Source organism: Dermochelys coriacea, chromosome 3 (genome assembly GCF_009764565.3).
Source record: "Dermochelys coriacea isolate rDerCor1 chromosome 3, rDerCor1.pri.v4, whole genome shotgun sequence".
Taxonomy (NCBI): domain Eukaryota; kingdom Metazoa; phylum Chordata; order Testudines; family Dermochelyidae; genus Dermochelys; species Dermochelys coriacea.
This window is the reverse complement of record NC_050070.1, coordinates 167285750-167302002: the sequence shown is the minus strand read 5'-3', so window position 1 is coordinate 167302002 and position 16253 is coordinate 167285750. Positions and strand designations below refer to the sequence as shown.

Sequence of the window (16253 nt, the reverse complement as noted above, 5' to 3'; positions counted from 1 at the left end):
CCTTTTTAATGTTTTTAATAAAGTAAATACTAATGGAAACTGCGTGATCATGGGAGACTTTAACTTCCCAGATATAGACTGGAGGACTAGTGCTAGTAATAATAATAGGGCTCAGATTTTCCTAGATGCGATAGCTGATGGATTCCCTCATCAAGTAGTTGCTGAACCGACTAGAGGAGATGCCATTTTAGATTTAATTTTGGTGAGTAGCGAGGACCTCATAGAAGAAATGGTTATAAGGAACAATCTTGGCTCAAGTGATCATGAGCTAATTCAGTTCAAACTGAACGGAAGGATTAACAAAAATAAATCTGCAACTAGAGTTTTTGATTTCAAAAATTAAGGAAATTAGTTAGGGAAGTGGATTGGACTGAAGAACTTATGGATCTAAAGGTAGAGGAGGCCTGGGATTACTTTAAATCAAAGCTGCAGAAGCTATCAGAAGCCTGTATCCCAAGAAAGGGGAAAAAATTCATAGGAAGGAGTTGTAGACCAAGCTGGATGAGCAAGCATCTTAGAGAGGTGATTAAGAAGAAGCAGAAAGCATACAGGGAGTGGCAGATGGGAGGGATCAGCAAGGAAAGCTACCTAATTGAGGTCAGAACATGTAGGGATAAAGTGAGACGGGCTAAAAGTCGAGTAGAGTTGGACCTTGCAAAGGGAATTAAAACCAATAGTAATAGGTTCTATAGCCATATATATAAGAAGAAAACTTAGAAAGAAGAAGTGGGGCCGCTTAACACTGAGGATGGAGGGGAGGTTAAAGATAATCTCGGCATGGCCCAATATCTAAACAAATACTTTGCCTCAGTCTTTATTAAGGCTAAAGAGGATCTTAGGGATAATGGTAGCATGACAAATGGGAATGAGGATATAGAGGTAGATATTACCATATCTGAGGTAGAAGCGAAACTCAAACAGCTTAATGGGACTAAATCGGGGGGCCCAGATAATCTTCATCCAAGAATATTAAAGGAATTGGCACCTGAAATTGCAAGCCCATTAGCAAGAATTTGTAATGAATCTGTAAACTCAGGAGTAGTACCGAATGATTGGAGAATTGCTAATATAGTTCCTATTTTTAAGAAAGGAAAAAAAGTGATCCGGGTAACTACAGGCCAGTTAGTTTGACATCTGTAGTATGCAAGGTCCTGGAAAAAACTTTGAAGGAGAAATTAGTTAAGGACATTGAAGTCAATGGTAAATGGGACAAAATACAACATGGTTTTACAAAAGGTAGATCGTGCCAAACCAACCTAATCTCCTTTTTTGAAAAGGTAACAGATTTTTTAGATAAAGGAAATGCAGTGGATCTAATTTACCTAGATTTCAGTAAGGCGTTCGATACTGTGCCACATGGGGAATTCTTAGTTAAATTGGAGAAGATGGGGATCAATATGAACATCAAAAGGTGGATAAGGAATTGGTTAAAGGGGAGACTGCAACGGGTCCTACTGAAAGGCGAACTGTCAGGCTGGAGGGAGGTTACCAGTGGAGTTCCTCAGGGATCGGTTTTGGGACCAATCTTATTTAATCTTTTTATTACTGACCTTGGCACAAAAAGTGGGAGTGTGCTAATAAAGTTTGCAGATGATACAAAGCTGGGAGGTATTGCCAATTCAGAGAAGGATCGGGATATTATACAGGAGGATCTGGATGACCTTGTAAACTGGAGTAATAGTAATAGGATGAAATTTAATAGTGAGAAGTGTAAGGTTATGCATTTAGGGATTAACAACAAGAATTTTAGTTATAAATTGGGGACGCATCAATTAGAAGTAACAGAAGAGGAGAAGGACCTTGGAGTACTGGTTGATCATAGGATGACTATGAGCTACCAATGTGATATGGCTGTGAAAAAAGCTAATGCGGTTTTGGGATGCATCAGGAGAGGTATTTCCAGTAGGGATAAGGAGGTTTTAGTACCATTATACAAGGCACTGGTGAGACCTCACCTAGAATACTGTGTGCAGTTCTGGTCTCCCATGTTTAAAAAGGATGAATTCAAGCTGGAGCAGGTACAGAGAAGGGCTACTAGGATGATCCGAGGAATGGAAAACTTGTCTTATGAAAGGAGACTTAAGGAGCTTGGCTTGTTTAGCCAAACTAAAAGAAGGTTGAGGGGGAGGTATGATTGCTCTCTATAAATATATCAGAGAGATAAATACAGGAGAGGGAGAGGAATTATTTCAGCTCAGCACCCATGTGGACACAAGAATAAATGGGTATAAACTGGCCACCAGGAAGTTTAGACTTGAAATTAGATGAAGGTTTTTAACCATCAGAGGAGTGAAGTTTTGGAATAGCTTTCCAAGGGAAGCAGTGGGGGCAAAAGATCTATCTGGTTTTAAGATTCTACTTGATAAGTTTATGGAGGAGATGGTATGATGGGATAATGTGATTTTGGTAAGTAATTGATCTTTAAATATTCAGGGTAAATAGGCCAAATTCCCTGAGATGGGATATTAGATGGATGGGATCTGAGTTACAGAAAATTCTTTCCTGGTTAGTATCTGGCTGGTGAATCTTGCCCATATGCTCAGGGTTTAGCTGATTGCCATATTTGGGGTCGGGAAGGAATTTTCCTCCAGGGCAGATTGGAGAGGCCCTGGAGGTTTTTCGCCTTCCTCTGTAGCATGCGGCATGGGTGAGTTGAGGGAGGCTTCTCTGCTCCTTGAAGTCTTTAAACCATGATTTAAGGACTTCAATAGCTCAGACATGGGTGAGGTTTTTCATAGGAGTGGGTGGGTAAGATTCTGTGGCCTGCACTGTGCAGGAGGTCAGACTAGATGATCAGAATGGTCCCTTCTGACCTTAGTATCTATGAATCTATTACTTTAAAATATGCCTTCTATGCTAATTTCTCTCTCTACTCCATTTGCTTCAGAAAAGCAAACTGGAATAAGGTTTCAGTCAGTGTACATACTATTTTTGCCCTCACTATCTCATTCATTTATATCTTTTAGCTCATTAAAAGGAGACTCAGTAACTTGATATCTCTTTTTATTCAGCACTTTTTCATCTACAGGCCTCGCAAAGAGATTTGCACCCCACTATTCAGACTACAAAGCCCAGGTTCACTTCAATCAGGAACAAAATGCAGCCAGTGCTGGGGTGAAATATAATAGCCATTTAACAGAGTACAGCAGCAGTATTCAATAGCGTGGTGTGGGAAGTGGAAAGTTCTACTGTATCAAGTTGAAACTACAGAGTGAGTTTAAGTAAGCAAAATGTAACTAATTGTGGCAGAAGACTGGCATCATGGCATTTTCTAACTAGAGAATAACCGCAGCATGTTGATGAAAGAATTGCAGGACATTCTGTGATTATTCCTGGGGAACCAATTTTAACAGTATATCAAGCACCAATGTGCTTTCTATCTACACTAGAATGGCAACATGGCTAGCAGCACGAATTCTTTTAAAGAGGTGTAATTGTAACTGCTGGCAGTGCTTGTGAACCACTGCAAGTGTTGTTTTTTTGGTGTGCACAGACATATGGTTTCTTACCAAGCATGGCAGATGTTTGCCATTCCAAAATTCTCTAGAGTAGATCAGATTTTTCTATGCTATCCTGTGACCGACTTTTGTCCACTGCAACCTTACAAGTTATGGGATATGTGCTAAATGCATCTATGATCCAGCATAATAGGTGAGCAAGAGAAAAGATTGATTTGAAGACGTGTCAACAGAAGGTTAGATTCCTTCCAGTAAGTGGACCCATCAATAGGTTATTCTTACAGACTAGTAAGGAGCCCTACTCATAGCACTATTCTATATTTAAATAGTGCCTTTCATCACACAGGCATTCACATACCAAGCTGATCAGTGCTATTTTAAATGCATAGAGTGACAGATTCCAGAGAATCAGAAAGTGCTTTGCAAATGTAGAGTCTGATCCTACAACCTTTACTCAACTTGCAGGGCACTACTTGCACGAATTCATGTGGAGAGAAGGGTTGCAGGATTGGGCCCACAGGGGCTGGTCCTACTGAAGTCAATGGGAAAACTGACTGCAATAGTAACTGAATGGCACAGAGGGATCACTATGTCCACCATCAAAATGCATGAAATGAGGCAAGTTTAACAGTATATAGCAGTGCTCTACCCTAGGTCAGGGCAGGCAGTGAAGAACAGTATAGCCATACAAAACCTCAAAGAGAATATAAGTAAGCAAAATGTAATCACTCAAGCTAGAATTTGGCTAGGACAGCAAGGATAATGCTCCTGCTCTTACCGGGAAGTATCATGGTATCGTTAATGGGCATAAGATCCCTGTTTTCAAGTCTCATCATGAAGATGCAACCTTGAGCAGAAAAGTACCATGCTGGGGCCATTGCTTCTGTATTGACTCCGAGAGAAGAGTTCCATTTACTGGCTCGCTGGCAGAATTTTCTGTAAGTCAAAAAACATTACAGAATTCTATCTGGTGAGGATAAAAACTACAACAAATTAACAGTTGGACCCTGTTTTCGTTTCACAGCAGGAACATTTTGATATTTACTAAAAAGAAAAGGAGTACTTGTGGCACCTTAGATTCTAACAAATTTATATGAGCATAAGCTTTCGTGAGCTACAGCTCACTTCATCGGATGTATACAGTTTTTTTTCCATTGTATGCATCCGATGAAGTGAGCTGTAGCTCACGAAAGCTCATGCTCAAATAAATTTGTTAGAATCTAAGGTGCCACAAGTACTCCTTTTGTTTTTGTGAATACAGACTAACACGGCTGCTACTCTGAAACTTGATATTTACTGTTATCTGTCTTTAAAATACCTCTGAATGCCACATCCAGTTACAGCATATAAGAAAACCAAGTTGTTGTTACCTTTGATTTAAACAATACCAGTACATGATGCAGAAAATGTTTGTTGTAAATGCTTATAAGTTTTGATGATTAAGTTGGTAATTAATGCTTTCACATATCTCAAGTTATGCTTGCCGGCAGCTATACCTTCTTATATTGTGATCCCATTAGCTCTGCCAAGCTAAGCAGGGGAGGGGTTAGTACTGGGATAGGGGAAAACTAGAGAACCCTAGGAGACAGTATTGAGGGATTCAATACAGGCATTCTTTCTTCTACTTCCGTACTGAAGCAATGAGCCAACGTAGTGTTAGCACTGTGCTTCTAGCTGGACCATCTTTTGGATATAAGGTACTAAAACTATAGTCCTGACCACTTATGACTATTAAAATCCCATAGTGCTTTTTGCAGGACACTGAATGTCCTACACAAATTCCAGATCTAGTAATTACTTTCTGCCTAGTTAAATGGCTCCCTGCACTATCAACTAGATGAGGCATTCAGCTGCCTATAATATTCTTCACTTCCTATCCTAAAATGTTTAGTAACATTGCTAAGTACTGTTTAACAGCTGCTGTGCTTCACCCCCAGGCTAGCTGGAATGGTGTCTGGCTACCCTTGGTTGAGAGAGCACTTCAGGATCAGCTGAAATTAAATGCATTCCATAAATGTCAGATATTGCTACACTGTCTTCTAAATCTATTTATCTTTTGGTTTCTATGACAAATTTCCAGTAAAGAAGTTACTTGGAATGAGCTGTTTTGCAGAAGAAGAGCCACCAGGGCCGCCCTGCCCCCCCCCCCCCCCAACAGCTGCTGCTGTTTACCAGCCATTTCACTAAATGGTATGCTGTACTTACAAACATATTGCAGCAGCTAGCTTAGGGCTAAGAATGACAATTTCCACCTTGTTGAATTCCTAGAAGCCCTCTTTTTGGCTCCTAACATGAGAAGATATGGTTTGGTTTTTTTTAAAGAAAATTTCCCATGGAAGTTATGGCTTCTTGAATTGAATCTGAGCATGGAACAAATTTTGAGAATGATCTTCTGCATCGCTAACATACTTTTAAGGGTTAATGGACTCCTAAATTTAATTTTTGATGCGGGGGGGGGGGGAGGGGATGGTAAGCAGCCCTTAAGGCAGTAATCTCCAATCAGGATGACCCTTACTGCAGAAAATGGGGACAATGTGTCTCCATAAAAAGCTGTCAGAAAACTCCTGAATTCCTTAATGTTAAAGATAAAAGGCTGTCATAAAGCCCAAGGAAATATCTATGAACATCCAGGACTGGATAGGTGCAAATCATTGGAATTATGTGCTCCTCATGCAAGAACACTAATTCCAAAGGCAAACAAAATTGCTCCTCTAAAGTATTTGGCTGAGCCTGGGATGAAAGCGGTGTCAGGGGGGAGACTAGTGAAGGGACTGAACACCACCAGAGAGAGTACTTCCTTTTGTGCCTCCACTTGCCACTGATAAATACATATTCTATATAAATCAGCCACTATAGCACTATTTGTGGGTGTTTTATTTAAATACCTGTTAAATATTTTAACTTCCTGTGGCTCCAGTGTTTGTCCTTCCTTCACAAGGTACCTTGTAGCGTATCGTTCCCTGTGTCATTCTACACATATTTCCTCCCTCCCAGCTTTCCCATTCTCCTCTTTCTTTTCTAACCTATCTGTTCAAACTCTCATCTTCCCTAACATCCACTAAAGCACATAATCTCCTTCCCTAACTTGGCTATGATTCTGCTCTATCTTGCCTCTTCTCCAGAGATTGGGAGGAGGCTACTGCTGCTGCAGATGCTTGTTTCCTCATGTAATATGGCTCCACTCACCACATTGGTGGCTGCTACAATTGTATTGGGGATTAGCTTTGCAGATCAGTACACCCACTCCCGGTGGTTCCTCACCTGCCATCACTTGTGCTCTGACCCACATTAGTTCAAGGACTACAGCGTTGTCTTCATAACACAGTCCTCCAGCCGTGTCATGAACTGTGCTACCCCATTCCAAGGGCAAGGGTTGCAGTCCAACTGTCCCACCATTTCCACAATGTTGACTGCAGCCAGTTGTCCAGCCACTTCCCTGTGGCCCCAGCACCCTCTTCACCCTTGCCTCAACCTGCAAAACCCAGCAACCAGCCAGGAGCTCTTCTCTATCTCCCCTGGTCCTTGCTAGCAGCACTGCTCTGTCCAGGGTGATAGCTTCCTTCTGCCTCCTAGGCACCCAGTTCTCCCTCTGTGAGCACCAGGGAGTAACTGATCTTGCTCTACCCTGCAGCTCTTCTTATATGGGCCTGCTGTGCCCAGATTGGCTGTTCCTTGCAGCTCCTCTTGCATGCTACTGTGGGGTGGATGCCCTATCACAATTAGTAAATAAGAGGAAGAGCTTCAAGCCAAATTGGATGGCACATGAGACTCAGCAGAGGCAAGTTAAAAGAACAATGGGCAAGGCCACCCAATTCACCTTAGCTCCCTGGTGATGCACACATAGCAAGGGTCCATAGTAGGTGCTGTTTCTATGTTTAGGTCTGAGGCATTGTGCTGATCATTCAGCTGCCATCAGGAATGGAGAGATCAACACTGACTTTGGAGAGTATGTGTATGGGAGGAGCTGACCAGCCTTGTAGCTTAAAGAAGTAACCACCCTACTAGTCAAATAACTAGTTGCCTAGAAGTCCAACTGGGCTTGCAGACATCCTCTGGAAAGGGTTGTGTGTCCAAAAAGATGTTAAGTGAAAACAAATGCTTTGTTTTAAAGACAAATAGAATCTGGAAGTGGAGAAGATCTAGATCATCAAGGCCCTGCCAATGCAGCATTCTTCTCTAAAGAGCTGATGGGGACAATGCATTCAAGTCTCAAACTAAGTGGGCTTTCATCACCTCCCTTGTGTGGGGATGGAGGGTAAGTGAAACTATTCTTCAATCTTATCTGTGTCAGCAAGTTTCTGACAATCAGAGTACGTTTCTCATTTATTTAATCTAATCCTTATTTATACCATTCTATATGATACCTCTCCCTCCTTGGTGTTTACACTTTTCAAACTCATCTAGATGAACTTGCTGTTCCCCAGCAAGCACTGCTTAGCCAACCTCAGTTATACCTGACATTTTAAAAACTCTTCCTTATAAATCAATTCCTCCTCAGCTCTAATCATTTTTGTTGTTCTTTTCTGAGTTCACTCTAGCTAGTTAATAATTTTGATAGGAATATGCCCAGACCTCAACTTTTTAGTCTGGGGACAGTACAGTAAATTCTTGTGTAACAAATACAGTGCAGTGGGATACAATAAAAAAAATCCACTACCATTTAAGGACCCTATCCTTAGATAGGGAGTGCTGAGTGCCTCCTGTGAGGAATAAAGCCCCCTCCAGTTCCCATTGGAGTTGAGGGTGCACAGTACCTCAACATATGGCATTCAGGATCTTGTAGGATTAGACCTTAAGCAATATACACTCGGCATTGTCTAGTCAGGACCAAATTACAGATCCTTTTAACTTAATGCATCACTTCAGAAAGTTCCTTTGTCTATGAAATTAACCTAGAATTCACTAACTTCAGCTTTGATTGTTCTTCAATAGCCTTTTCCCTGCCTACTGACTGTCACTCAGACTAATGTCTAAACTGCTACCAAAAACACCCATTCTAGCTGAACAGAGGCACTTCAAAAGACACAAAATTACGTTTTGCATTTCAATTACTTTGTAATTATCTAGATTGCTATTTAATCTTCATGCAAGGCACATAATTTAAATCCCACATAACCCACTGCTTAAGAGAGTACACCAGGCAGCACTCCGACACTATGGAAACAAGTAAGCAAAGACAGCCCGACAGTTTTAAAGGACATTGCATGCCAATTCCTCAAAAACTGATTCTAGCTGAGTCTATTGCAGCAGTGTGAGTTTTAAACAGCAATATCCTAAACCTTACATCATTAACTCCAGTTGATCATTAAACCCTAGGAATTTCCATGTATTAAGGTTGTAGTCATTGTTTGTTTGTGTGATATTCAATTTAGCGTGCGCTCTCTCTCTCTCTCTCTCTCTCTCTCTCTATATACACACACACACACACACACACACACACACACACACACACACACACACACACACTTATAACATGCCCCGTATTTCTGAAGAATGAATGCCTGATGCATCAATAATAAATACTATTAATTTATATGTCTCTTCCTTTCATCTGAAAAGATGCCAAAGCACAGTACATAAATACACCCAGTCATTCTGAAGAGGGCACACTACATACTGAAATATAAGGGGCTTTGAGGGTGTAGAGTGTTGGTCAAGGATATAGCGACTAATCTTTTCTCCTGTGAAAGGACCCATGAAGTCTTTGTCTACTCAGAAGAGAACTCTATTTTTAAATTTCTCACCCAGGTAACCCTATGCAGTGAGCTGTATAAATACCCTGTCATATTTTAGTACTTTGTGCTTAGCACAACAGGGCCCTATTCATTGACTGGCAACCTCTAGATGCTACCAGAATGCAAATAATAATATAGCTATGATGGAAAGATATAACAGTTAGCCAGTCTGACGCTGCTAATCATTTAGGTCTTGGGCATCCTGACCACTAATGCAAGTGCAGAGGACACAGGTTAGAGGAGATAGGCCTAGGGGAATGCAGTCTCTTTAACATTCTCCCTTTTCATTCCCCCCTGCCCCTCATAGCCCCTGTATAGAGGTTCTGGCTCTCTGACTGATCAAGTGGTGTGCTACATGCAGTGCCCCTCTCACATTGTATTCATGGAGCTCACTGGTGGAAATTAACAAGTACAAGGTGCAGGACAATAGTGAATCAGACCCTTAGTGAGCATGCTGGTAGCTAACAGAAGGAAATCCAATTACTCATTCAGAATAATGCTTTAACAAGCAACAGATTTGAGTCTCATTGGAAAGCCGTTTCTTCCAGGGGCAGAGAATTGAATACTAAAATATTTAACGTCTGTGAGAAAGTTTCTAACGCAGATGTTTCAGTGGCGTAAGATGAGCGACGTGGCTCGCCTGGATCAGATATATGCACAAACAAAAAACACTGATGCTAGTGTGCAGTAGTCAGCAGTACCGCCAATGAGAAGGACCAGAACTTTGATTTCCATAAAGATAAGTACCACACGCTAGTGCAAGAGAAGCAAATGACAGCTACTTTTTTCTAAATGTGATGTTCACAACTTTAAGGATCCAGGTGTTTTGGGGGGCCCTGGACCACACACGCTGTGAGACTCCCCCAGCCCCAGTTTTATCCTGGTTGAGAACCACTGGTATGGGGGGGCCTTATACACCTACATCGGCTTTGTGGATCACACTGTTGGTTCCTGTGATTTTTCTAGGTGTCTAAAAGTTAGGCACTGCCAGGCTCAGCATTGCAATGTCTCAGTCTCTTCATGGATCCCATTCTAAGTGACTTGCCAAAGTTCACACAGGCAGTCTATGTCACAGGAGAGACCTGAACCCAGTCTCCCAAATCCTAGGCCAGCGCTCTAACCACTGGACCATTCTTCCTCCTCTTTTTCACCCCCCCAAGTGGTTATCAACTAACTTTACAATCCAGTATGGGTCAGTCCTAGAGCTGGACAAACCATTTCCAGAGAACAATGTATTACTTTAAACCCCTCTTTCTGTTTGTGTTATCCACAAGAAGGGTTCAATCTTTTCAGATTATCTCATTATTTGTGTGAGTGTATTGCTGCATATGGCTCACAAACTCTTCATCACTTTATGGAGGATTCTCTGCTCCTTGAAGTCTTTAAACCACGATTTGAGGACTTCAATAGTTCAGACATAGGTGAGGTTTTCGTAGGAGTGGGTGGGTGAGATTCTGTGGCCTGCGTTGTGGAGGAGGTCAGACTAGATGATCGTAATGGTCCCTTCTGACCTTGGTATCTATGTCAGGGCTTTTGCTTAAAATGTTTGCTCTTAGTAATTTGCTATTTGCAGTGACTAGTTGCCAGTCCTATTATTTATTTGAATGGCATAATGTGGCCAGCCCACTGGAGTGCTGGGGAGACTGGGGTTCTATTCTTGACTTGGCCACTGGCCTGCTCAGTGGCCTTCAGTAAGTTACATCACCCCTTCTGTGCCTCAGTTTCCCCATCTGTAAAATAGGGGATTGATCCTTACCTCCTTGGTAAAGCACCTGGAGCTCTACAGATGAAGAGCATTAAAGAAGAGCTAGATGGTGTGTTATTGGTGCCTGGGAGCTCCAGCCATGGGTCAGAACCCCATTTTGCTAGACACTAAAAATATAGAACAAAAATTGTTCCTGTCCTACAGACTTTACACATGCTGACTGTTATCTGACTGGATGACTCCAAAACCCACAAAACCTTTAAAATGGCTGCCAAACACATTCAGCATGGATGCATACTCGTAGTTCTTTTAGAGTTTTCTGCAAATGAACATTTGCTTAGATGAATACCCAGGGAGTGAAAACAAAAGGGGTCACCAATAGCATTCAGGCAGATCTGCAGTTCTTGTCTAAATTAATGTTCATGATGCTTTGCAGTATTTACTTAGCTTCACTCAGACTGCACTTTGGTCCACAACATGCTGCAAGGAATGGCTTCTGAAGCTGAGGGAACTTCAGAGTTTGTCTGCTACAGCAATGACAGAAAGAGCAGAAATCTGTAGAGACAAACACTTGCACAGAGGCCCTGTGCAATTTAAACTAATCTGACCATTAAGTACTTTATTGAAAGCTTTTGGGAAGCCACAATAGAAATGTACATACAAGCATATAGGAAAAATCTTGTTTTGCTAGCTCTAGCTATAACGGACCCTGTAGCTGTTGCCTTTTGTCAGAACAGGGTTTCTTCTCTCTCTGCCCCCTCACCTCTTTTCATTTTTAAATTGCGTAGGAGTCAGAATGGCATAAATTGTTGTGCACTGATATTAAAATATTTCTCCTGCTCTTGGTGACAGAGTATTTAATAATATTTTTTGTTCACCTCATCAAGGTCATGGCTTCTACTTCTAATGTGCATTTGAAATACATCCCCTATTGACCTTAGAAAGAGAACAAAAAAACCCCCATGATCAGCACAAAAAAAGACCACATAAAAGACAATATATTTGCAAATAAAAAATACTGATTGGTCCATCTTTCAAATCTTTATAGATGCATCATAACTTTTCACTTTTACTCTAGGTTCCCTATTTTTCTACCAAAGGTATAATCATATTTTTTTACCTCAAAAGTATTTGAATTTTTTTTTTTTTTAAAAATTCGAATCCCCGTCCTTTCTGAAGTACACACATCTATCAGTGAGAGTTCTCTCTAGGATGAAATACAACCAGATAACAACAGGGCTCCCACTTCGTGCTTTTAATTTCAATTCCTATATATTCCTTTTGTCCACCTTTAATGGAGGGTCTGTCTATGGTACCAATATAACACTCAATTGCAACATGATGGGCCCCCTTAGATCCCACCCGCAATACAAGTGTTATAAGTCCCAGTGAGCTGCCTCAGACTGTCCTGCTATGTCCTAACCACACCACAAATTGTAACTGTGGGGCCAAAGAATGATTGTACCCTTTGTCCCAGCTATTCCTGGACACACCAGAACCTGACAGCAAGACCTATGAAATTATGAGTCAGAGTGATCGGTAAGATGCTCACCCAACAACTGAACCCATGGAGGAAGGCTCCTTGGAATAGCTCAGGTAAACACACTATAAAAAGCGGAGGTCAAGGTAGAACTGCCCTGGGGTTGTGTAAATCTAAACAGGGGACACAGCTGTTTCTTTTCTGAAAATCTCTCAATTTGAAGAAAAGGAGTACTTGTGGCAGCTTAGAGACTAACAAATGTATTTGAGCATAAGCTTTTGTGAGCTACAGCTCACTTCATCAGATGCATGTAGTGGAAAATACAGTGGGGAGATTTTATATACAGAGAATATGAAACAATGGGTATTGCCATACACACTGTAACGAGAGTGATCAGGTAAGGTGAGCTATTACCAGAAGGAGAGAGGAGGGAAAAAAACAACCCTTTTGTAGTGATAATCAAGGTGGGCCATTTCCAGCAGTTGATAAGAATGTGTGAGGAACAGTGGGGGGAGGGGGGAAATAAACATGGGAAAATAGTTTTACTTTGTGTAATGACACATCCACTCCCAGTCTTTATTTAAGCCTAATGTAATGGTGTCCAGTTTGCAAATTAATTCCAATTCAGCAGTCTCTTGTTGGAGTCCGTTTTTGAAGTTTTTTTGGTGAAGAATTGCCACTTTTGGTCTGTAATCGAGTGACCAGAGAGATTGAAGTGTTCTCCAACTGGTTTTTGAATGTTAGAATTCTTGATGTCGGATTTGTGTCCATTTATTCTTTTACGTAGACACTGTCCGGTTTGGCCAATGTACATGGCAGAGGGGCATTGCTGGTACATGATGGCATATATCACATTGGTAGATGTGCAGGTGAACGAGCCTCTGATGGTGTGGCTGATGTGATTAGGCCCTATGATGGTGTCCCCTGAATAGATTTGTGGACACAGTTGGCAATGGACTTTGTTGCAAGGATAGGTTCCTGGGTTACTGTTTTTGGTGTGTGGTTGTTGGTGAGTATTTGCTTCAGGTTTGGGGGCTGTCTGTAAGCAAGGACTGGCCTGTCTCCCAAGATCTGTGAGAGTGATGGGTCATCCTTCAGGATAGGTTGTAGATCTTTGATGATGTGTTGGAGAGATTTTAGTTGGGGGCTGAAGGTGATGGCTAGTGGCATTCTGTTTTTCTTTGTTGGGCGTGTCCTGTAGAATGTAACTTCTGGGTACTCTTCTGGCTCTGTCAATCTGTTTCTTCACTTCAGCAGGTGGGTACTGTAGTTGTAAGAATCCTTGACAGAGATTTTGTAGGTGTTTGTCTCTGTCTGAGGGGTTGGAGCAAATGTAGTTTTATCGTAGAGCTTTGCTGTAGACAATGGATCACATGGTGTGGTTTGGATGAAAGCTGGAGGCATGTAGATAAGTATAGTGGTCAGTAGGTTTCCGGTGTAGGGTGGTGGTTATGTGACCATCGCTTATTAGCACTTTAGTGTCCAGGAAGTGGATCTCTTGTATGGAGTGGTCCAGGCTGAGGTTGCTGGTAGGATAGAAATTGTTGAAATCATGGTGGATTTCCTCTAGGGCTTTTTTTCTCTGGGTCCAGATGATGAAGACGTCATCAATGTAGCGCAAGTAGAGTAGGGGCATTAGGGGATGAGAGCTGAGAAAGCATTGTTCTAAGTCAGCCATAACAATGTTGGCATACTGTGAGGCCATGTGGGTCAGGACAATGTCACAAAGTTCAGCCACCAGGTTTGTCATGACATTATTGGGGATACTGTTCCTGACAGCTTGTAGTCCATCTTTGTGTGGAATGTTGGTGTTGGGGGCTTCTACATCCATAGTGGCTAGGATGGTGTTTCCAGGAAGATCACTGATGATAACACTTTTCTAGAGACCTCTGAGAACCTACACAACGGTAGCGCAGTAGCGGTGAATCTATCATGCATCAGTTGTTTTGGCTCATGCCTGAGATGCAGAGCTCACAGAGGAGACCCCAGATAAAAACAAAATGGAAGAATGAACCAGCTCGGACCTTGTAATTGTCATGGGTCACAACATTCTTTTTCCACAGGCTGCTGTAAAGCGTGTTAAACCATGTGACTAATAACTTGTTTTTTGTTTAAATTTGTCATTGTGAACATCTCCATACTCGTGTTCATAAAAGACATTATAACTGTCATATCTACACAGGAGGCTCAGTTAAAGAAAATATATTATGCCCTCAGGAAATTTGGAAGCTTCAGAGGGTGAGCCCTCTTTTTCAAGCAGCCAAAAAACCTAGTAAAACTTTGCATAGAAGACAGGTAACAGCTTGGCTTTCAGACCAGGATGCTTACACTTAACACAAACTGGTGCGAACACGTGTCAAAAGAAACAAGACCGTTATTTCAGATGTGGATGCTCAATGGCAGGAAGATTTGGTGGATACGCAGCAGGTCTCCCCACACAACAATGGTTTTAAGTATATCTTAACAGTGATAGACATATTTAAACATGCTTAGGTCCTACTCCTAAAAGACAAGATGGGAGGTGAAGAATCTAAGATCTTTAAAACTATTTTCAGTGCCTCATGCCTCAAAAATTACAAACCAAATGGGGAAAAGAATTTTAAGTAAACTGCTAAAGCAACATAATGTTCAACATTTTGTTACTAATACTGAAGTTAAAGCAGGGGTTGTATAGCCATTTAACATACCTCCACATCTTAGATTTTAAAGTTATTTTACAACCCACAACACCTTTCACTACATTGACGTGTTACCAGAGTTTTATAAACAGTTACAACTAAAACTTTCACAGAATTATATGTACCAGACCTGCTGATGTTAATCCCTCAAATTCTCTGAAGGTATGAAAAATGTTTTTTGAAGAGTTTTAAAATAAAGAAGATTGGTGCCCCTTTTAGAAAAGGCGACAGAATGCAACCATCTAAAAGCAAAGGAGCTGTTGAAACAGGTTATGAAGAAACGTTTACTGATGAAATATTCAAAGGGGATGAAGACTTAACCAAGGAATAGAGAACTATATGCCGAATAAAAGATTACGGGGATGAGAAAGTTCCTGGCTCTTTTTACCCTGAACAAGTACAAAAAAATAACCCCACACAGCACAGGATTTACAGGATTTTAAAAAAAGTTCTAAATGAGAAAAGAAATGGGAGAAAAAAGTGGCTACTGGTGAAATGGTTAGGGTGGCCCAGTAAGAGTTGGGTGAAAGGTTCTCAACTGTGTGACATTTAGATGTGAAAGGAAACAATTCCTGTAAGGAGCGAAAAAATGAATGACAAAGTTTTTTACACTTGCACCGATTGGTCACATTGTTCTTGGGGAGGAGCTACAGTGCTGAAACCATTTCCATTTGGTAGAGAGCAATAGAGGGAGTTTTTAGAAGGGTCACATACTATCCTTTCCTTCCTGAGACATGCTAATCTCTGCCCTGGAAGTAATACACCATGGGAGGGTCTTATGGAGCGTGGCAGGGTCCTTATGGACTCAGGGGGCAGGATCAACATTTGAGTGACATTGTACCTTTACAATACTTACAAGCTATCACTTTAAATCCTAAGGATTTCTTGGCCTTGCTTGCAGGCTAGGGAATCTCCGAGGGAAGCACGTGATCTGGGTCCTCAACAATAGTCTGCAAAAGAGCCAGTCTGGAGAAACATGGGTTGAATTGTGCCCCTTTGCCTTAAGTGGCAGCCAGCTATATCACTCTGTGTTTTATTGTTGTGTGTTAGATTTGTGAATTCTAAGAAATGAAGTAGTGTTATGCTGCAACCTTTCGGGAAGAGTACTGATGTTTTGTTTCTAACTCTATGTACATGCTGCAAACATAGCACTATTCAGACAAGAATGTTTGGATTTCAAAATTTATTACCTTTTGG

At 41.4% G+C, this 16253-nt stretch overlaps 1 protein-coding gene across 1 annotated transcript in view; it reads right to left on the bottom strand.

Moving 5' to 3' along the window:
- Window positions 1-11755: 11755 nt before the first annotated feature.
- Window positions 11756-16253, bottom strand: part of LOC122459442 (spermatogenesis-associated protein 7 homolog) — an 82335-nt gene continuing 77837 nt past the window's right edge. Inside the window, 1 exon segment of the mRNA XM_043511488.1 lies at window positions 11756-11834. Within this exon segment, the coding sequence (XP_043367423.1) occupies window positions 11756-11834 (79 nt within the window).